Here is a 23,050-nt window from a genome sequence, read left to right as displayed (position 1 = left end):
ACAGTGTGACCACTTACTTCTTAGCAGTGCCACCGAGAAGCCAATAACGGATTAGACAGAAAAAACTCAGCAAAGGTAAAGCAGGATAGCAACTTCCTCATTTACAATCCCATAACCGTGCTTGAAATTTAAAGAACACTATTTGCTAGTGTGGCACTCCTGCACACTATGAAGGAGCTGAAAGCAGCAGCACCAGCCAAACAAGACATTTTAAGGGACTACCTTGCATACTATGGCACGAAGTGGTGGGAAGGAAAACTTTTGATCTGCAACGAGACAACGATAAAAGCAAAAGCTAAACACTTCCTGGAGTCTGGTGCGTGCCCTGCTGAGAGATTTAGCAGGTTTGGCTTCTACAGCATTGCAGAGAATTGTTTAAAGATGAAAAAGCAACAAGGAGGCAATGTTTTCAAAAGCCTGATCCAAGCTTTCGAGTTCCTAGAGCTGCTCTGCATCAACCTGTTCCTCTCTCCTTGGAGAAAAGAAATAAAGTCGCTGAAGGTAAGATATTAGATGAAAACAGTAGCATAGCAACAGGATCAGAAAGCTATAAATCAAATCCGCAGGGTAGTGCTTTATTCCCAGTGTACTGCACCTTTAATGAAATTAGTGATTTACAGCTTGATCCAAAGTCCCCTGAAGTCAAGGGGAAATTTTCTATTTATTTCAGTGGGCTTTCAAGCAGGCCCATTATGTGCAAGGGATAAAATTTTTAAAAGTGCCTAAGGATATGTCTATATACCAGCTGACTTGGGCATGTGGGCTTGGGCTGCATGGGGCCATAAAATTACAGTGTAGATGTTCCAGCTTGGGCTGGAGCCCAAGATCTGGGACCCTTCCTCCTTGGGGAGTCCCACAGCGCAGGCTCCAGCCAGATCCCAGATGTCTAGGCTATAATTTTATAGCCTGAGTCCCATGTGCCCAAGTCAGATGACATGGGCCAGCTGCTGGTGTTTTATTGCATGCAGACCTAGGTGACTTAAGGCCAGATTTTCAAAAGTAGTTGCCTAAAGATGCAGCTAGGTGCCTTGTCAGATTTTAAAAAGGACCTGAGCAGGTTAGGCATTTAGCCTTTTGGGAACTAGGTGCTTTTTAAAATCCAAGTGGGTGCATAGCTGCATCTTTAGGTGACTAAACATCTTTGAAAATATGGTCCTTAGGAGCCCAAGACTTTCAATGAGACTTCAACAAAGTGCCTAAGTCACTTTGGAAAATAAGTTTTAGGTGCGTTTGAAAATGTTGCTTATGTAGCCTGCCTTCCTAGAAGGGAGCCGCATGCTTTGCACTATTCACAGTAAAAAGAAAAGGAGGACTTGTGGCTACAGCTCATGAAAGCTTATGCTCAGATAAATTGGTTAGTCTCTAAGGTGCCACAAGTCCTCCTTTTCTTTTTGCAGATACAGACTAACACGGCTGTTACTCTGAAAACTATTCACAGTGTTATACTGGTGAGCAAAAGCTATGTGCCGTCTCTTCATTCTCGTCTTTGTGAATGGAGTGTTTGTACTTTGCATGTCACAGCCACATTGCAGTAATGTTCTAACGTAGAAACATAAACGTTAAAACAAGCTACACTAACATTATAGCTCTTCCTTGGCTATTTTTAATGCAAATTGGGTTCTCTACAGATCAGACAAAAGGAAGCAATTTTACATAATGTCATCATTCTAAAAGTGTGGGTCCCAGAGCATGAGCTGTGAAATGCCATTTAAGCCCTGCATGGTTGCCAGTTTGGATTCATTCTAATGCTCAAATAAATATCACACAAGACAAATCAGTGCACAGACACGGGGGGTGTGGCATGGTGTGCGAGCCAGCCCCACAGCCAGAGCTAGGAGGGGGCTGGAGGAAGGATGCGGAGGGGCGTCAGCCCTGTGTAGGGCGTGAGCCACAGTTTCCAGCAGTTCTGTGCCCTATACAGGGCTTGCTTACTCAGTTCCCTGCTCATTCCACCTGCTGCCGTCCTTACTGTGCGGACACAGGGCTGATCCATGGAAGGTGATGATTTGGGGATTGGCCCTTCTTTGAGCAGGGGGTTGGACTAGATGACCTCCTGAGGTCTCTTCCAACCCTGATATTCTGTGATTCTATGGGCAGAGTCAAACAGTACCAGAAGAAGTGGGAACTGTCAACCGTGGAATCCACAGTGATGGCCTGGCCTAACTTTGCTAAGCAGAAAGGCTTTTAGCACGTCTTTTTTGACGGTCACACCCTTGATTGTGGATTAATTACACAGCCTACAGACTATGCCCCTCCCCCACCCCCATAACCTGTTGCTCATCTGTCCATATTGTTCTCCAAGCAAATATATAACAAACTATCAAAAGACAGGAGATAAGGAAAAGCTAAACAAAGAGAAAGGTAAATGCCACCCTGAGGGAACGGAAACTTTTGATGAAGGACAAAAGAGTCTAAGGAATATGGAGCCTGCAGCAGACCAGAGTAAAATGATACAGACAGTATCCTCTGCAAGCCTGTTGCACAGGAGTTTGCTTGACCAGAGCGACTACTACAGCTACCTAATACTATGATCTTTGAACAGCCCTTCAAAACACTTGTCACAATTTTGAGTCACCACCTCAGCACCTTGGAGCTCTTTGTTATAGCTTTAGACTAAGTTCAGGGGAACATGTGGGAAATCTAGTGTTCCAACACCAAGGGAAGCTCCAGAAACAGAGAAGCTGGTATATTCATACAACTCTATTAAATGAACCCAACAATGGCATTATGATTTGTATTAACATAGCCCCTCACAGCCCCAGGCATGAATCTGGAGTCCACTGTGCCAGGCAGCATGCAAAGGCAGAACAAACAAAAAAACCAGCCCCTTCCCCAAGCAGTTTACAATCTGAGTAGAAGGCAGGAGACAGGCAGATACAGGTAATGGAAAGGATTATGAATAATGTTTACATGTAAGGCTTTAAACCAAGATTTTTCCAAAGTAACTACTGATTTTGGGTGCCCAACTTGGCACACTTAAAAGAGGCCTGATTTCCAGAAAGCGCTGAGCATCCTGTGATGCTTTCTCAGAGCACCCAGAACTGTAAGCCACTGGGTTATCCCTCTGCCTCAGCAAGAGGGCTTTGCTGGAGTTTAACTGTGTGTCAGCTCCCTGCCACATCCATCTGTCTGCCTTACCAGCAAATGCCTCAAGACTCTGCCAGTCTTAACCTGGACTTGCAGGGAACATTCAGTAAACCCTCTGCAAGTTCCTCTGCAGTACCCTGCCCCTATCACTGCAGAGTCTCCGAAATTACCAAAGTTTGCTGCCTCCAAAGAGACAGTACACACAACAGCTTGTTAGTTTTGCTGAGGACCCAGGCTTTACTGTAACACACAGCACTGAGATGACTTTATGGTAAAACCAAAAATAAGTTTATTGCTAAAGAACAGAGATTTAAGTGATAGTAAGCAGAGACAATAGAAACTAAAAATTGGTACAGGTAAACCATAAATAAATTACACTTTCTGGTGTCTAAAACTTAACATATTACAAGCCTGGTATAAGGCAATTTCTCACTCACAGTCAGTTCTCTGTGTCCTCAATCCACCTGGCTGCAAAATACACCTTTCACAGATTCCAGAAGTGCTGGCCCTTTTGTCCCTTAAGGGATGGATAACCACAATGTCTTTTTCCCCTTCCTTATAACTCAGAAAATCTTTGAAATGTATTTTTTTGAAAAGTAACCCCATACAAAGTGCTTCCCTGCTGCTTGTTCCGCAGGGTGCAGAGCATGTCCCCTTTTTGTCCTCTTGTTAATTAGCTCTTTCTGGTGGGTTGATTACTTTGTTTACCTTAGAGGCAAATACACTTTCATTGTCTCTAGCTTACAGAGTTAGACTCAGGCAGATGGGCAAATCCATATTCCTTTGCATAAGACAAGCCTGTTTTTCCACTCTACTCAGATTGTTTGGTCTGAACATATTTTAGGCCAGATCAAGGCTGTGAAAAATCCACACCCCTGAGCGACATAGTTATACTAACCTAACACCCACCCACCCCCATGTAGACAGCGCTGCGTCGATGGGAGAGCTTCAGTGTTCAAGGGGGTTCCATTTTTTAAATTGAAAAAGATTTTGCTCTTGAATGGAACACAAGAAAAGGTGGCTGGTAGTTCTTCTACTCTCCTAGTCTGACCACGAAGATCTTCTGCTGCTGCCACTGTCCTTTTCAATTAGTGAGGTAACGGGCCATATCTTCAGCTGGTGGAAATTGGCATAGCTTCACTGAAGTTATCGCACTTGAGCAAAGCAATAATTTTCAGGAGGCTGCCAATAATGCTGGTATAAAACCTCAAAATTCAAAACTCGGTGACACAAGTTTGGGGAAATAGTTGTTAAAAAATTAAATAGTTATGAACTTGTTTAAAAAGCCCCTTCCCCTGCATGATTTCCCTCAATGCCCATCTTAATGTTTTGGTTTTTTTCCCCCAGACATTTACAGGTAATTTTGTCTACTCTGTTCAATCAGTGCTCCCAGAAAACATAGTAAGAACAGTACTGGAGAAAATAGGTTACATTGCAACAACAGCAACAGAGTATTCACTTGTCAGAAAGATAAATGAGGAGGAAACAAAAGAGACTGCATTTGAAATATTTCTTGCAAGAATCGAGTGTGAAACCATCCTTGAAATGATAAACGAAGTGCAACACAGTGATTTGGGGGACATCCTACAGAGGAGAGCACAAATGCATTGGTATCATGAAGAGAACAAGGACAGAGAGAGTCAACCCTTCCAGAGAGAGGACTCTGAAAATCTGGGAAACAAAGAACATAATGAGATTTCCTCATGCCTTAGTGCTCAACAGAAGTCCTCAACAAAGAGTGAGAAATCCTTTGAAACTGCTGGAAATAGTAAGATCAAAGATGAATCCCATTTTAAACCTGCTGCTGCTATGCCTCAGTTACCATCTGCTCAGTCCACTAGCAGGCTTCAAGCACACCAAAGGCAAGTCAGTGAGTCAGCACACTCTCATGGCAAATGCTCAGATAGCGAAGACTTCTTGAACAAATACAGTGACATTGTCATAGGACAAAAGCCTATCTTCAGTGAGAATTCTTCTCAGAAAGTGTTCGAAGAGAAGCTAAGAGGCGATCAGAGTGAAGAATGCGTTTTGGTGATCTCAACACCGTTGACAGCAAACGAAGTTGGCCCCAAACCGCTCTCACCAGGTGCAAGCGGCCCACAAGCCTTTGCAATATTTACTGACGCTACTCCTGAAAGCAGAAATGCCCTTGATAAATACAGAGCCCAAGAGGTCCCTGAGGAAACCATCGAAGCAAAAATCAGTGATGCCATGAATTGCATAGGCAACCCCACAAATCCTGCAGATCAACCCCAGGAGCTGAAGCCCCCGTCCCGTGGCAACACAGTTGTTACAGAATGTAATTTAACCAGAGAAGACAAAGTCTGTGAAGTGTCTTTATCTTTTAGCAAACTAAAAATCCAGGAAGCCAGTGATGAAGAGCTTATGTATCCAGTAGAGGAAACTGCACAACCTGAGTGTATAATGAATGTAAATACAAGTGATAAAGACTCCAGAGAATGCAATCACTCCAAGATGAAATATACATACCCAGCTAGGGTTCAGACAACAAATAAAGCAACTTTCAGTGTTGGTCAGTCTTCCTCAAACCTACTTGGTAATGCCAGTGGGGGCCCCGCGTGTCCTACCACTGGCTCAGATAACAAGAGACTATTAATGGATATGCCTGGTACACATGCAACTTCAGAGGGTTTCAGATATATCAGAGAGCCACCTAATCTCACTTACATCCCTCCCAGAAGTATTTATGTTCCACCTTCAGGCCCTAGCGCCATCACTGTGAATTGTAGGAAGAGCCACTTACAGCCTGAAGGAGGCTTGCTTGAGTCCTCTTCATCTACAGACAAAGGAAAGTTTGAGACTCACACTTCAAACATGAATGAAACTAACCAAGAGGACTATGTATTTATCATGAAGGATGGTGAATAATGAATGCCAGGCCCGTATGATTCTGCCAATGCTCTTCACTGTTGGTCTACAACATACATGTATTTCCAGGCTGGTCTTGGTCCTCTCTTGAGCAAAGATTCGTCATACCAAAGCACGTGCTGCTTTTGGGTAGTGAAGAAAGGGTCCATTAGAGTCTGTTCTAACTATTTGTCTTCAGTGATCACACTGATACTCAGGTGCTCAGCCTTGAATGCTCACCTGTCTTTAATTTGTGTGTATTAAAAATGAGGATAAATTCACAAATGTATTTGAGATGATGTATAAGTTAGACACCAGGGCCTGCTGTATTTGGCTTCTGACAGATTTTTCAAATGCATATACTGCCACTTTTTCCTCTTTCTCTCTCAAACAAGTTATTCTTGCAGCAAGGCAGCAAATTTACCTCAAAGAATGAAATAAAGTCTAAAATGGTGTGCAATGGGAAAAATAGAAAAATGTTTCCAAATTAAGATTCACTGTTTATAGCCTCTTCCGTGCCACGTTAAAATTACGTTTGACGCGCATCTCCAGTTGCTCATAACATTCCAGTGAAGTTAACGTTTGAGATAATATTCCTTTTGCTTGTTCTCAGTCCTAAGATTGATTTAGAAAGTTTGGTAAAATTCTGTTTGGACGTTCAGAAAAAAAACACCAGAGGTAAAACACACTCTGCTAATGTATTTTTGCATTAGAATAATCCCGTGGGTCTTCTAAATATACTTGATTCTATACAATTATAGGTTTTGATACTTGCCTCTGTTTGCTACCACCAAATACCACCAAAAAATTGTTTTTTCTTAGGCCCCAGTTCTGAAATTCGACTCTCTGACACAAACCCTTTATATCTGTACAAAATCCTTTTGAACTCAATGGTGCTTAGCACAGGAAAAGGGACTTTCCTCATGAATCAGATGGCTGGCTTGGGGCCTTAATGAGGACTAGTGCCTTTAACCAATATGACAAAAATTGTTATTAATGAAGTTATAATCATTTGAAAACTACATGCTTCTATTGCACTACACACTGTTTTCTACTAACTTTTTAGCAATATAATGAAGTTCCATACTCCAGCTATGCTCCCATGTACATATACACCAAGATTTTCAAAAATACATGCTAAAGTTAGAACCAAAGGTAGGCTCCTAAATAAGTAGCCTGAGTGCTGACCAGCCACTGACTTCAATGGGTGTTGGTTTTGGTCACTTATTCAGAAGTACTCTATTGTCAAACTTAAGCATTCAAAAATCATGAGTCAGGCCCATACGAATAATGGAATTTTTTTGGTATATATGTTTCAGTTTCTTGCCTTGTCTTCTCGGTTTTGATTCCTTAGGGTTCACATTTCCAGTTTTTTCTCCATGAGGGTTAGAAACACACTTTAAACCCCCTCTACCCTCCCCCAAAAAAAAAGACAAAAAAGAAAGTTGAGATTCTTACTTAATCACATAACTTCAGGGGCTGTGATTTAAGAAAAACACCAACTATTGGGAATATTGCAACAAAATAACAAGAACTGGCAACTTTGTAAGACTAACTTTAGGTTCCTTATATGGAAAATCTTGGCGATTAAGTGTAAATACAAACATGTGCCTGAAGCAGTATGCAACTATTACCTTTATTTGAATTGTTGTTCATTTAGATACACGTGCTGTTCTCTGATAGTGCATGTTCACACAGTACATTTGACTGCTGAAAGTATCGTTTCAAAAATAGTGCTTGGTATAAAGTAGAACAACAGAAATGTATTCTAATGCTAAGCTCAATATATTGTTCAGAAATCTTAAGCAATCTCCTCCTTAGCAAAAGGTATTATAACGTAGATATTTCCTATACCAATTCTTTCCTAGAGTTGCTTATTTGTATATAGAGAAATATTTGCTGATCATTTATTCAAGTTCTTTATAATGTCACCATCTGGATTGTAAAACTGTATTTCTGTGCCAAGAGAAAGAAAAACAGGATTCTTACGGGGTGAATGAAAGAGTGGGCTAGCAGGAAAGTTGAGGAACTCAAACAGGGAAAGCTCTGTACTTTGAAAAAGTCATTGGAGAATCCCTGCAATGAAGCTGTTAGTCTTAACAGTATAGCGTGTGTAAAACACCGACTCCATTGAAGTCAATGATAGGATTGCTCCTGAGTTCTGAGGGAAGTTTACATTACACACATATGCACACAGGAATATCTGTTTTTATGTTTTCCAAGTCCACGTTCATGTTCCTGCTAAACTTCGTTTTGTGTATTATGTTTTTATAAGATGCATTCCCCCCCGGGGATTATTAAAGTTCCTCTTCTGTTTTAAGCTTTGTGTCTAGCAAAAGTTATTAAGGGAGCTCTGACTGGGAAGTTGCAAAAACCATCCCTACCACACATGAGGATATGTACTGTAGACACACAGGGTACATCTGCACAGCAGCTGGGAGCAGGCTTCAGCCTGAATAGACAGACCTGGATTGACCTAAATGTTGTGGCATGGCCTGGGGCTTGGGCTCTTAAGCCTTGGGGGTTGCAACATCCACAAAGATATTTTTAGCATGCTACTTTAGGCCCTGCTAGCAGAAGTCTGTCTATCTGAGCTGGGAGACTTGGTGTTAGCTGCGGTGTAGAGATATCCAGAGAGGTGTATGGATAATGCTGCTGGAAGAGAGTAGGTCTGAGCGGACCAGGTTGGCGAAGGGAGATGACTGTGATGAAGCCAATAGAAAACTTAAATTACATTTGGAAAAAGAGGCAAGACTTAAAGAAGTCCAAACAGAAAGCATAAAAGAAGGGTTGCCTCAACTCAATGACAGCAGCCGCACTTCACGCAGCCCCAGAACACTACATTGAGTCACCAAATCATAGAATTGAATTTGCTTCAATAATAAAACTAAATTTAAACCCATTTTGAACACATACCTCAATTACACATAATCAGGGTGGATAAAAATCATTTTTTTTAAATGAGATTTTATTTAAATGGGATTTTTTTTTTGATAAAAAGTTTTTTTCCCCTCAAAAAGCTATCTAAAGATAGTTTTAATTAAGACACATTATAGCTCAAAAATATCTCATCGTGGAATAGGGATTATACATTCTAATTCTATAGTAGGAGACAATATAGTCATGTCACGCTTAAGAAAAGTTTTGTAAATGTGTTCCAATAGTTCATGGATTAGGGACCCAATCTTATGGGGTTCCAGGAGCTTCTGGAATATAGATTATTTGGGTTAATCTTTCTCTCTACTCAATGGGACTCAGTGCTCCGTCTAGAAGATACCATCAGAAATGCTTAGTTTTGCAGTTCTCAAACTGTGGATTTGTGTCTCCAGAGGTAACATGCTTGTTAAATTATTTAAATAAATAATATACAGAGGTGAGAAATAACAGACCTCAATCCTATTGTCCCTCTGCAAATTTGTGTACACAGTCAATCCCTTACCTCTCTTTAAAAGTGCAAAGTTTCAAAAAGTTCAACGAATAGAAGATTGTTGGGGGCAGAATAGATCTGGAGAAGAAGTCTGAAGATAACTGTGAGAAGCAAGGGACATATGCTTGTTTTGTTAAAATATTATATGTTTGTTGTTGAAGAAAAAAAATCCAGAATACTTAATGTTGTTGTTTTAGTTAAATAAAACAATTTAAATGTCTGTCTGGTGATGTTCTCCTCCTGATACAGCATGGCAAGAAAATCATCCAAATATTAATGATTAACCTGTTGAATTGGAGATTGTTCACCTCCCAATGACTTCAAAAATAGTTGTTTCAATTACCTTTGGTAAATGAAATAACCAAACATTCATTCATTTTCTGATATAGCTGTAGAACTAATCTGAAAAGTTTTTGAAATAAATCAGTTTAAAGATGTATAGTGTGTACCTTCTAAAAATGAAATCTACATCTATCTCTGAGTTGTGAAGAATATGTATTAAGGTTATAACAACCAACAAGAATGCACTTTTATGTAGAAATCCATGATTAAATTGAGTCTTCCTGATTAGTGATTTAAATCAAATCCTCCCTGCACATAATCCAGCAGATCTAAAGTGGCCATATTTTGAGATTTGAACATTTAATGACATTTGTATGATTTGGAGGATAAGCCACATTTTTATATAGGCCTTGAACTGTGTGCCATTTGTGTGCATTCAACTTCATGTGTATTCTCTCTGCACCTGTGGAAACTCTGAGATGGTCAAGTAGCAGCTACACAGACAGCACAGACCGGACAGAGGCAGTCTGTAATTCTATTTTATAAATGGACAGAAAGAGAGGGAATGCCTGGGGCAGGGGACATGGGGTCATGTCCATCCACCCCCCGCCAATTTCTACCAGGGTTTTTATGCACTGCCCTGAACCCCACTGCATACCACCAGAACCTTTACATCAGAAGTTTTCAAACTATGGGGCATGCCCCCTATGGGGGCACAGAAGACCATTCAGGGGGAAAGCAGCAGCTCAGGCTTCAGTCCCGTATGGCAGGGCTCAGGGAGGGAGTGCCACCTCCACCCCTCACTCGCCTATTTTTGTCTGGGTGGGTGGTGGAGGGCCCAACCAAAAATTGTAACTTGGAGTGCGGGGGGGGGGGGGGGACGGGACGGGGACCTCAGCTTAAAAAGTTTGAAAACCTCTGCTTTAAATTGTGCCCCCTACTATCAACAGTTATGCATCATCTCTGTCCAGAAACTGGGGACAGACAGCAAGGGTGGTTTCTAAAGGGCCAAGCAATTTACGATCCTATCAGCTAGTGTGCTCCTGCATACAAGTTCTAATGAATGCTGCACCTCTCTTTGCTTAGTTAAATTACATCACAGTCAGCAACTGAACTTAGCTGATGGCAATACAATGCATATCTCTCTTGCTAAAGGGAGTCGCTTTGTTTTGGTAAAGTGTGTGTGTGTCTGTGAGCAGCTGACTTTAATTGTGCTACAGCTGGCACTGACTGTCTGTAGATTAAACGGGGATTTACTTACTGACTGGATTTCTTTTGGTCACAAATTTAAGTCCCAGGCTCTTCCCAAAGCCACACGCTACACAGAGCTAGCCCCTTTGAATGGCTCCACTTCCATGCCCTGGATTACAAACATTCTCTTTTGATCACTACAGAAGCAGATCTTAGGCTGTAGAACCTGGTAGTTGGTGATACTACTCACTCACTCACACAAGCTCTCCCTCTGGGTGTTTTAAGCGAGTCATTTTTTCCCCCCTTAACATTCATATCACACCCATGACCCTGCACTGTTTAGAATTCAGGGTGCTGAAGAAGCATAAGTTAGCTTTAGAACAAATGTTCTTGAAAAGGCAAGAACCAAGAAAATTGAATTTCAGTGCAGAGAAGATTAAAACGCATTAAGCAAAGACAATAGGTGAACACTAAATTATAATTTGTTTAGGGATAGTAAGCACAGGTTTAGAAAGCAGGAGATTATGAAACAAATTGTTTGAGGAAGAAACAAAAAACAATTGACAGGGATTTAAGAGAGCTTGGGGTACTGTCTGATAGAGATATTTAGGCTTCCGGTGCTCCAGTGAGTCAGTTTTTATAAACACAAAAAAAGCAGTTCCTAAAACACACTACTCTGTCACATTTTTTTCTCTGAACATTGGCAGAGTAACCACCACCACTTTGAGCAAATAACCGAAACAATGCCATTCTGCTGAAATATTTTAATTTACACAGTGAATTTGGAATCAAGACTGAAAGAAGTAAAAATCTGCCTGCTCACTAAAGGGCTTCTGTTAAGGAAAAATATATATAATTAATTGGACATTTCAAATATACGGGACAATCTCCAAGGAGTTGGCTGTTTTTGGTCTCTCTTAGCGTATGCCCAGCTTGTGTGTTTTCAGTGAGCATTGAAACAGGATTACTTTTTTCCCCTCTACGTTTAAAAACTTTGATTAATATACTTAAGCAGTTAGAAATGTTGGATCTTATTGTTCAGCTAGAGTATTAAAGCTTTAGAACAGAACCACTGAACCTAGGCACTGCATTCACATGCTTTAGAAAATTAATTTAGTGTTGCACTCAGAAACAATTGCTGCACAACTACCAGCATTAGATTGTATAAACAGAGAACAAAAATCTTGTTTGATGTAAAAAAAAAAATATAAGCAATTAGCAAGGTGTGATGGAGTGTTCTCCTCACTCCACAGGTTTAAGGTAGTTGGGACGGAGTTAATTAACCTCACAGCTACACGTGGGGGAGAATTAGGCTGGAGAGGCGAGCCCTAATGCCTCTAGTCATTTTCTGGATGTTAGAGAGGGAAGGAAGGAAATGCAGGGAGAAAGGAGAAACCACAGGGGATTCAGGCCCAGAAGGAAGGGTTTATCCAAAAGGGTGGTGGAGTGAAAGCCTGGGAGAGATAATGTAGGAAACGGCTCAGGGAAACAGCAGCAAGATTTAAAATAGTACAGACCTTAGCATTTGAGTAGAGACTCTCTTGAGTAAGAACCTGGAGTAAAGGGTGAGCCTGGCTTCCTCTACCAGCCACTGGGGAAATGGCACTGGTACTATCTGGGTAGTGATGGAGAAAACTGCTGGAGACAGTTTTCTATGGAACGACTTTGATACCCCAGAAATGGGAAAACACATAGTGACCTGACTGCAGGAACAAGCCATGAAGGGAGAGCACCTGGAGTCAGAGAGACGGCAGGGCGCGCAAATAAGCGTGTGACGGACCTGGAAAGAGCTAATCCCCAGAGCAGCCAGGAGGAGGTGCCCTAGTAGTGAGTGGACCCCATGACACAGGGCCTCCTCTCTTAGCAGCAGTCCAATTCAAGTAGAAATAATAAATAAAGGACTACAATGAAACTATAAATTAACTACGCACGACTACAATGAAAACTAAAGATACACCTTTGTGTAGTATCTGATTATTATTCTTAACCAAATGAAGTACACATAACAGAATTCTGTATTTGAAAGTTACTATCCTCTGTGTTTCTAACACATTATAGACATTGATCACTGCAAATTTAAATTTACAAAAACATCTTAGCTGAGCTATACACGGAGCTAGTTTTAAGACTATACAGTTATGACACATGCCCAGTGAAGTAAATGCTTTTTTTGCTATGTTGTTTTAAGCAGAGGTGTTTCTGGAAGCATTTCTAATGTTGCTGGCACTAGTTCAAACAACCCAAACTTTTATAGAATGAACAAAGAATCATCCCTTCCAATTTAAAGAGAAAATAAAGTGAAATTAGTCTTAAGACCGCTCCGTTAAAAATGCCAACTTGAAGACAGCACTTGAGAGGGTAAATAATAAGTGATCTATAAAAACATCACAGAGCAGTTTAAGAAATAAAGTGAGAATTTAACTTTTACTAGATGTTCTCTGCTCTCTTCTTGATGTCTGCAGCCAGGAGAAGCTGTGATTAAGGGATGACCCTATGTACCGCCCTCTCACATGTTCTTAAACTTACACATGATGCAAACATCTACTAGAACATAATAAAAAAGATTAAGATATCAAATAATCAGTGTCAGAATTACTACCCAATTTCAATGCGTAATGAGAAAAATTCTGTCACATGATACAAAAAGTTTTAGGGACAGATTTTCAAAAAAGAGATTTTCATTTGGAGTCAGATTGAGACTCTCTCTCTTATTGAGAGCAGCTAAATGCTGAACTCTTCTGAAAATCTGGGCCAGAGAACCTTAGACCCCAAATTCTTATAAAGCCTGGGTAACTTTATGTACCTGAGCTGTTCCATTTAATTCAATAGGACTACTCAGATGCATAAGTTTTGCAGGATTGGGACTGGATTCTGATCTCATTTAAATCAGAAATTACTCCAGTAAAGCCAATGAAGTTACATTGGTGCAAGTGAGATTAGAATCAGGCCCATAATTAAGAAATGAACTGTTTAGTTTTCCTATTTTAAGTGCAATTAATGATATTTTGTGAAAATGGTGGTTGAGAACAGTAGCATAATTAGTTATTTCATTGCTTTTCCATTTAAAATTGTTACAAAATTGGACTGAACTTGTTCACTTACTGACTACATAAACTTGACTTATTCACCGCCTTCTAATTACATGAGAGGACATTATGGGGCTGTTTGGAGTGAACGAAAGCACATTATCATGAGAAAATGCAATATCAGAAAGGTATTTATACAATGCAGAAGTGAAGTAGGGAAACGAGATACAGCAGCTTCCTGTCAGAGGTAGTTGGAGATCAGTAAAGCTGCACTGGAACTTAAAAGTGCAAGAAGCTGAAGGTAAACAGGATATGGCCTGTTTGTGGCCTTTTCCTAGCTAAAGTCATTGACACTTTACAAGACAAAATCTCAACCAAAAGACCACATCCTAAAAATTTTTGGGAATGTCGATCAGAATTCCCCTGATGGACATGTTTTTTAAAGCATGACCATAAAACTGGATTTCTACAGACAGTGTTGCATATTGTATGGGGTTAATATTCGGTCCCGACTTTCTTCATACTTTTCTATCATTTTCTGCATGTCATTATCAGCCTGAATCACCTAGAAAACAAGAAAATGAAAATTAGAACAAGAGGCCCTATAAAAATCTGTATATTCTTTCCCAAAATCATTCATTTTGCTAGCATTTGAAAAGCAAGAAATACTACCACTACGTCCCAAAATGCACTTGGTCAATTTGTTTTCAGTGCAGGGTTTGGGATGGGTTTTTACAAGCAATGGGTCAGATTCTGCAAACACTTACAGACAAGCATAATGCTTACTCCTGTAAATAGCCCCTTGGGTGATGAAGTAAGGGTCATTTACAAGATCAAACTCTAATGCTGTATCCTACTGAGAGTCATGAACACTTCTTGAAAATTTTCTTCTCCAAATCATATTAGAAAAATAGATTTTGCCTTTACAACTAAAGTGATATTTGAGAATTGAAATTTTCTCTGTGTGCCCGCGTGCTTACCTGGTTACAATTGATAAATATATACTTACGAGCACTGGAGAAGGAACTCTAAACAGTGTTTGTTTTATAAGCCACTCCTCGTAGAGCTGATGGATAGCTTCTAAATATTCCTATAAAAAGCCATTCAAAACAAAGATTTACAGAGGTGAAACACATACTGCGGTTTCTGTACTTATATTTTTCAAAGTAAACCAAATCAGCTAAGAGGTCAATGACTTCAACCAACTGTGTATAAATAAGAAAGCTACCATCAAACACTTGATACTAAAATCCAGGTTTCAGACATGGTTTGACAAATAAGGCAAGTTCTTGTTATGCATTACATTGTGACTACAGAATGCAGTGCATCAGAAACTTTCACCCAACATTTCATTTGACTGAAGTCCGAGACTTTAAAGGCCAAAAGGGACCACTGTGATCATCTAGTCCGACATTCTGTGTAGCACAGGCAAGAGCTTTCCCGAAATAATTCCTATAAAGCATTTCTTTTATTCCCCTAGCTCCAGTTCACCATCCGAGTTCCACTAGCACCATCATTCCCATTGGATACCAGTGCCGCTTCATGGTGAACCCACGCAGACGGGGCAAGTGGAATCTTTTCATTTCTTCCTACTGAAAATGGCTACAATTTATCCCTGGTGTTAGGATTTAACCTACGCTGGATCTAACCCATTGAGTCAATGGGAGTGGAGAGCTCTCAGCACCTGGCAGGATCAAGACCTTTGTTTTAATTCCCATGGGAGGAGTCTGACTTAAAGCTTACATAGAGATGAATACCACAAACAGAAGAGGAAAGGACAAAAGGGAAAACTGAAATGAACACGGACTTCAGAGCTGCTTTTTATGTGAATATGTTTTTTCTACGTTCCCAGTTGATTTTTTTTTATTTCCACTCATGTCCTTTAAAAGCATTTTTGCTTGTCTGCAGCTATTAGATTTTCATGGAGAGGACTTAACCTTTTTCATTCACTATAGGTTTTTTCCTCTGTAACAGAGAAAGACACTGCCAAGTGCAACACATGATGTCTCTTCAAAGCCACTGTAGTAAAATACCACCTAGGGCTTATTCACCTAGGGGACATTTCACATAGCTCAGGATTTAGCTCTTGGCTTTTATCTCACCATACATGTTCAACCTGCCCAACTGCTCTTACTAAATCACCTTACAATAGAGGCACTTTAATAACAGGCAGCACATTCCTTCTATTGCCCCATTTATTCCTGGCTTAGGGATTCATTAAAAAAGATCTGTTTGAGGAAGAGCCTTCACATAAACCATTGTTTAGGATATGCAGTAATCTAATTGTACAACTTATTTTTATTAAGTTCCTGTATCACTGCATGCTTGATTTTTCAAACAGTGCCTTCTTTTGGGGCACAGGGAAACACCTGCAAGGGCATTTTTGAAACCCATAACACCTCTGCAGACAGCTGATGAAGTTTGCACATGTAAATTCTATCGCCCGCATGCACAGGGGCTCATACTCAAGAAGTGCAGGCAGACATCCTCTGAAAATTTTGGTGGTGGATTTCTCTTTCTTTCCCAGGTTCACTGAATTGTATTGTACTCACCTACCAACATGCAGAATTCGGGGTAGTCACTGTCCAAAATTATTTTGATTTTTAAATAAATAAGGATTAACTTGTCTCTACTAGACTATAAAGCTACAATGAACCCTACTCACCTCCTCCTAATAATAAATTGCACCCATCAGTGGAAACAGGTGGATTACATTGTGGCAAGGCCCTGACTTTTATTAACAGACTACGGGATAAGATTTTATATTTAGAGGTAGAGGAGCTACAGATTAAAAGCTATGAAGATACAAACACATGATGTCCTGACAGGCATCTTGAGCCTCTGCTCTACTATGATGGAAGATTTCCTTACCATAGCAATGATCTTTTCCTCTTCTCTGCATCTTTTCTTTAATCTCTCATAACAAGTTTCAGGAGAAGTCTGTAGATAAACTGCCATTAACAAAACATTGAAATGGTTATTTTAAAGGGTCATGTTTGAAAGCAACATAGAGCAGAAATCTTCTCCACAACCAACAGAAAAGCAATCTATGGTAGGCATTTCTGACATGGATATCAGCCACAAACGTCCAGTGGCTCCACTGCTGGCCAGTCTGTCAGACACGAGTGGATTTGCTCTGGGAGGAAGGTAGCCACCTCCAAACGTCCAAATATAGAGATGAAGTATGGCTATGTACAACAGCACCAAATGTTCCAAAGGCATGACTGCTGTTTAAACATGTACACTAGAAGGTATTTCTTATGTTACAGAAATTTAGGGCACAGGAAATAGAAATAGGAAAACATCCTTTTCTCTCCTTTTTCATAATGCATTACAAAATACTCACTTTAAAATGGGACCAGTGTCAGAGAAGAACATGTTTTACCTATCATATCAACCGAAACATCAGTGTTCTTCACGATCCATTCAAACCATTCTGTTAGCACTACGTAATCCACTTTTGGCATTCTCCCACTGCAACAATCAATAAGAAAATGATTTTTTATTACCTCTTTTGCTACAAAATCATACAGTGTACAACAGAGGGCCCGATTCTGATCTCACAAATGATTCGCACCAGTATATCTTTGGCCTCACTAGAATTACTCCTGATTTACACCAGTATAAGTGTAATACCCATAGTGCCTCTAGTCACACAGAAATATTGTTCATGGGTCAGACATAAGAACATCGTGTTTAAAAATGAAATACTGCCTAATATAACCCTCAGTTTTAACAGTTTTTGTAACAAAAATTAGTATTTTATACTATTTCACAAAAACACAGTTACTTGGTGAACTAAGTAGAAAAATGTTACAACATCAATATCTATACTGTAAATACAGTAAATTAGCATCAATTATATTTCAAACATTTTTCACAGTGGGACTGTTATGAATGTATTTAAACTGTTGCATGCCATGCTACCATGAATGTTTGATTGACTAAGCAACATGGACAATTTGTTACAGTTGCCAAAAGAAAGAGCAAGAATAATAATGGCATAATGTAAATTAGACTTTCCTTTCCATGTGAGAAGTATTTATTAGGATAAAGGATTGTTGAAATATTCAGGAAAGTTAAGTTGAGCTCTGCATTCATCATACAGAATAAGCAATATTATAGACAACTATCCCAAAATGATCCCCTGTGGGTCTGGGGACAGAATAGGCCCACTGCTCCTCCTGCATGTCATAAGAGGCAACTAAAAGGGGGTTGCCTGAAGGGATGGGCTCCGCCAGGTTAGAAATTTGCCCAAGACACACCATATGATGAGCAATTCAACCATATCCATACCGCACTGGTTGTAACCCGGGTTAATAATGACCATGCCATCCGTCTCCCACCAGGGCGGACGTGACAAGTATACTACTGGTGTAACCCCAACAAAGAGGATCCATGGAAGAGATAATATTACCATAACCCCATGGACAAACAGGGAGGTTGAAAGAACTCACGTACGAAATGGAACAATACACCTGGCACCGCCTAGAAATCTCTGAGGTCAGATGGAAGAACTTTGGAGAAGCACTAATGGAAGGCCATGTACTCTATTACAGTGGAGAGGACAAACATGTCAACAACATAGGATTCCTTGTGCATAAAGATACCAAGAATTCAGTATTAGGATGCCGCCCAATATCCAGCAGGCTTATTTCCATCCATTTAAAGGCAGTACCATTTAATATCACAGTGGTAGAAGTCTACGCTCCTACAACAGACTATGATGATGAGCAAATTTAAGATTTTTACAATCAGCTCCAAGACATTATCAATAAGGTACACAAGAAAGATATCCTGATTGTACAGGGAGATTGGAATGCTAAAGTGAGTACTGATGCACAGGCGGATTGGCGAGTTTATTGTGGCCTTTTCTGTAATGCAATAACCAATGAGAGAGGATTGAGACTTTTGGAGTTTGCAAGCTATAACAATCTGGTTCTTGCAAACAGATTAGGAGCACATAAAGCATCCAGATAATCAATGTGGTCTACATCACAGCCAAATTGACAACATCATGGTGAAAAAACTATTCTGTTCTGGAATTAAGAAAGCTAAAATATGGAGCTTCCCCAGTACCAATACTGAAAGTGATCATGACCTTGTAATGCTAAACTTTTAGCTACGGCTATGGAAAATTATTAGGCCAAAGTTCACCAGAACCAAGGTTTGACTTAGAAAGACTCAGAGACCGAAACATTGCAGAGTCATTCCAAGCAAGGATCGGCAGAAAATTTGCCCCACTGCTTGCTCTAGAGGAAGACGTAGAAACAATGACTAACAATTTCAACGCTGTAATGAATGAGGCAGCAATGGACATCCTTGGGAAACACCATAAGACGACAAAACTCTGGGTCACAAATGAAATACTACAAACGTGTGAAATCAGAAGAGAACTCAAGGGAGACAAGAACAGCACTAAGGGAGCTGATAAATACAGAGCGATTGGCAGAAAGATCAAGAAAGGAATGAAGGTGGCCAAGGAGATATGGATTGAAAAACAATGCTCTAAAACTGAAGAGTGTATCAATAATAAAAATAGCAAACGAGCCTTCCAGGTTGTAAAAGATCTGATGAAGGAAAGATGGACTAAAGCAAACGCAATTCAAGACAAAGAAGGGAACAGTCTTACAGAAGAAAGGGACATCATCAACAGGTGGACAAACTACTGCTCTGATCTATACAACCACCAGACTAGTGGAGATTCTAGTGTCCTAGACATCCCAGATTCAACAGGGGAGGATGACTCTCCAGTACTGCGTGAAGAAGTGGAGACAGGTGTGAAATCACTCAAGACAGAAAGTCTACAGGTATTGACAACATCCCAGCCGAACTGATGAAATTTGGAGGAGAAATAGTAATAGATGCACTCACCAAGATCTGCAACAAGATCTGGCAGACCGGTGAGTGGCCCTCCACATGGACACAGTCACTAAACATTACTCTGTCAAAGAAAGGCAACCTGCAATTGTATCAAAATTACCTGACCATAAGCTTAATTAGCCATCCCAGCAAAGTGATGTTGAAAGTCATATTGAACACATTGAAGCCACAAGTGGAGAATATCATCGCTGAAGAACAGACTGGCTTTCGTGCTGGAAGAAATACCACAGAACAGATTTTCAACCTTTGTGTTCTAATTGAGAAGTACTTACAAACCAGCAGGACAACTACCACGTCTTTGTTGATTTCAAGAAGGCATTTGACAGAGTATGGCACGAAGCTCTCTGAACAACCATGAAGAAGTAAAATATTGGCCGTAAGCTTATTCTTAGCATTAAACAATTGTACGCCATGGCCAGCAGTGCAGTTCTCATCAATGGCACAAAAGAAGAGTGGTTTTGCACCACTTTTGGAGCCTGGCAAGGCTGCCTTCTTTCGCTCACACTGTTCAACATCTACTTGGAGTGCATAATGACTGATACCCTAGAAGATCACATATGCACAGTCAGCACTGGGGGGGGGGGGGGGCGAACAATCTCAAATATTCAGTTCACTGATAACATTGACGGCCTGGCAGGCAGCAAAGATGAACTTGCCAACCTTGTGAAATGATTGGATGAAACCTCTACAAAAATACAGCATGGAAATCAGTGCAGAGAAAACCAAGGTGATGACAAATAAACATGACGGATCAGCTCACATATCACTGTCAGTGGACAAGGGCTGGAGACAGTGAAACAGCTCCAGTTTTTGGGGGCAATCATCACTGATGAAGGATCAAAGGCAGAAATTCCGGCAAGAACTGCGCAAACAGCAGCAGCAGCAAAGCTAAAACCAATCTGGAGGAATAAGAACATCTTCCTGGAATCCAAACTGAAACTTCTGCAAGCATTGGTCATCTCCATTTTTCTGTATCTGTGCAAGACATGGACCCTTACAGCAGAACCTGAACGGAAAATACAAGTAGTAGAGATGAGATGCATCCCTAAAATCCTGGGCATCTCCTACTTCAACCACGTCACTAATGAAGAGATCCGCAACATCACCCAATGCGCTGGGCCTTATGAAGACCTCCTGACGACCGTGAAGAAGTGCAAGCTGAAGTGGAATGGCCATGTAACAAGATCATCCTCCAAAGGACGGTACCGGGGAAAAGAAGAAGAGGTAGAGAGAAGAAGACATGGACTGACAACATGAAAGAGTGGACAGGAATGGACTTCCTGGAGACTCAAGCACTGACACAGAATCGTCAAGGGTGGAGACAATTGTCTGATTGCTCATCAGTGATGGTGCCCCAACAACCAACGCGGTTATGGGAGTGATGATGATCCCAAAATGATCATCTTGATAAGAACAAACGGTAAAATATTAAACACGCAAATGAGTACAAAAAATACTGATGTGGAGAACTCCTAGTAGACCTATGACCATTTGCAGCTTTCAGAGGAGTTTAAAAGAGACAGACTTCTCTGCCATTCTTTTGGTAACATGTTTGGGTTGTCACCGGGGTGGAGATGGCAGCATATAAAGATATTTGCAATATCTACATTGAAAGAAAAAGAAAGAAAGAAAGAAAAAGAGCAAAAGCTTGCAGAAATTATACTACCCCCATTCCTTGTCTGCCATCCAAATTAACAGCTTGCCTCCACAATTTGGAGAAAGACAAAAGGGAAGGGTAACAATTAATTGTGAACAAACAACTGTTGTTTTTCAAATACCCATAACTAGCAAATGTTTTTGTGTGTCACCATCCATAATAATTTTGTAAAGGTTACATTTTAACTGCACAAGCCAAGGGGAAAAACAAACAAACCAAGATTGATTCTGCCACTTTTCCCCCCCAAGACATATGAGAAGAGGAGGAGTGGCAAGGCTGGATAGAAATGAAAGTACAAAAACAAAACAAAAACAACAAAACCCAGAATTAAATATATACTGCAGTTGGGAGCCAATCCTGAAAACCTCTCATGCGAAAGCAGTCCTGGCTTATGTGAGCAGTGCCATTGAAATCAATGGGAATACTTTGCATGAGCATCTGAAACAGGCTCATGGAAAATAAAGGTCATGTGTAAAAATCAAAGCAGAAGTTCCTCTATCTCAACTGAAATCTTGCTGACGAGGACATGGCTCTTCTAAAGGTTATATAGGAATGGAAGCAACTTCCAAACCCAACTACTAATCTGATTTCAAATGGAAAAATTAACTTAATTATGATTTAGTCATAAAAATCATATGCATTTGAATGCATAAGTCTAAAATTGCTAAAAACCAAATACATGCTTCTATTTCAATACTAAATACAGAGTTGTAATAATGATAAGAATATAGAATCATTTGCATTTCTGTGGCAACTTTCATCATAGACTCTCATGACAAATGAAGGGAGCCTTGCAACAATCCCTGTAAATATTCTTCAGTTTTTTGCTGACAGGAGAGCTGAAGCACCAAGAGTTAAGTGACTTTGAAAGCCCACATATGGAGTCAATGGCACCTGGGAACAGCACTCGGAATTTTTTAGCTCCCAGTCCCTTACTCTAACAATGAGAAAAGGAAGGAAGCATGTTTAGATTAGAGATATGGAACTCCGCTTGCTCTGTGGCTTTGAGTCAGGGACTCATACTATACCCTCTTTCTATAAGCAAAGTCTGACCTCTATTCTTATACAGAATGCCTATCCACCTCTGAGCAGCTTGGGTCTTTATTTCAAAAGATTCAAGGTCCCTTTTTTTTTTTTTTTTAAACACAGTTTTTTTAAAAAATGCACTTTCTTGTAATTGATAGCAAACCCCTTAAATAAATACCCCCTTGCACTGATATTAAACTAAGACCCCGCTTCTGCCATCCAGTTTTGCTTTGCTGAAAAGATTAGTTTAATAGCTTGGACCTGGACCTCTCAATAAAATTCCAGCAGCCTGAACCTGAAGAAGTCACTCCAGTTGGTCTAGTTTTTTGGATGCTCATTACAGATTCCGTTGACATACCACTGGCAACCACTGTTGGGTTCCCTTTATGGCCCTTGGTCGGTTTACTTAAGACAGCTGATTTATAACTTGCCTAGGGATAAGGATCTTTAAGCCTGTCTGAACTGAATATGAGAATCCTGAATATGAGAATCCCCCAGGGAGTAGCTAAAGGCAGAAGAAATCATTCCTTTGGCTCCCACTTGGAAAATGAGGTATACATCTTTATGAAGACTATTAGTTAAGTAAATGGTTACACTCCAGAG

The 23,050-nt window shown here is 40.3% G+C and overlaps 2 protein-coding genes across 3 annotated transcripts in view; one reads left to right on the top strand and one right to left on the bottom strand.

The window, feature by feature from the left end:
- The first annotated feature begins 45 nt into the window (after nucleotides 1-45).
- On the top strand, nucleotides 46-8,275 carry LOC311529161 (uncharacterized protein). Its single transcript, XM_084644910.1, has 2 exons — nucleotides 46-501; nucleotides 4,435-8,275. Exons 1-2 carry the CDS (start codon nucleotides 169-171, stop codon nucleotides 5,974-5,976), a joined length of 1,875 nt encoding a protein of 624 aa, XP_084501036.1. The 5' UTR covers nucleotides 46-168; the 3' UTR covers nucleotides 5,977-8,275.
- A 3,329-nt stretch (nucleotides 8,276-11,604) lies between these two features.
- Nucleotides 11,605-23,050, bottom strand: part of TK2 (thymidine kinase 2) — a 32,662-nt gene continuing 21,216 nt past the window's right edge. For both annotated transcript variants that reach the window (XM_084644912.1, XM_084644913.1), the window contains exons 7-10: nucleotides 17,267-17,355; nucleotides 16,753-16,832; nucleotides 14,891-14,971; nucleotides 11,605-14,446 (exon numbers count right to left, since the gene is read on the bottom strand). In XM_084644912.1, the coding sequence (XP_084501038.1) occupies nucleotides 14,348-14,446; nucleotides 14,891-14,971; nucleotides 16,753-16,832; nucleotides 17,267-17,355 (349 nt within the window). In that variant the 3' untranslated portion in view covers nucleotides 11,605-14,347. The remainder of the gene's footprint in view (nucleotides 14,447-14,890; nucleotides 14,972-16,752; nucleotides 16,833-17,266; nucleotides 17,356-23,050) is intronic.

Source organism: Lepidochelys olivacea (genome assembly GCF_965140295.1).
Source record: "Lepidochelys olivacea isolate rLepOli2 genome assembly, chromosome: 12".
Lineage (NCBI taxonomy): Eukaryota > Metazoa > Chordata > Testudines > Cheloniidae > Lepidochelys > Lepidochelys olivacea.
The sequence above is the reverse complement of the archived record's forward strand: the minus strand, read 5'-3'. Positions and strand labels throughout refer to the sequence as shown.

Coding starts and splice junctions, on each gene's coding strand:
- LOC311529161 (XM_084644910.1), top strand. CDS start 169: ATGAAGGAGCTGAAAGCAGCAGCACCAGCCAAACAAGACATTTTAAGG. Junction 502..4,434: donor AAGAAATAAAGTCGCTGAAG/GTAAGATATTAG, acceptor TTTTTCCCCCAG/ACATTTACAGGTAATTTTGT.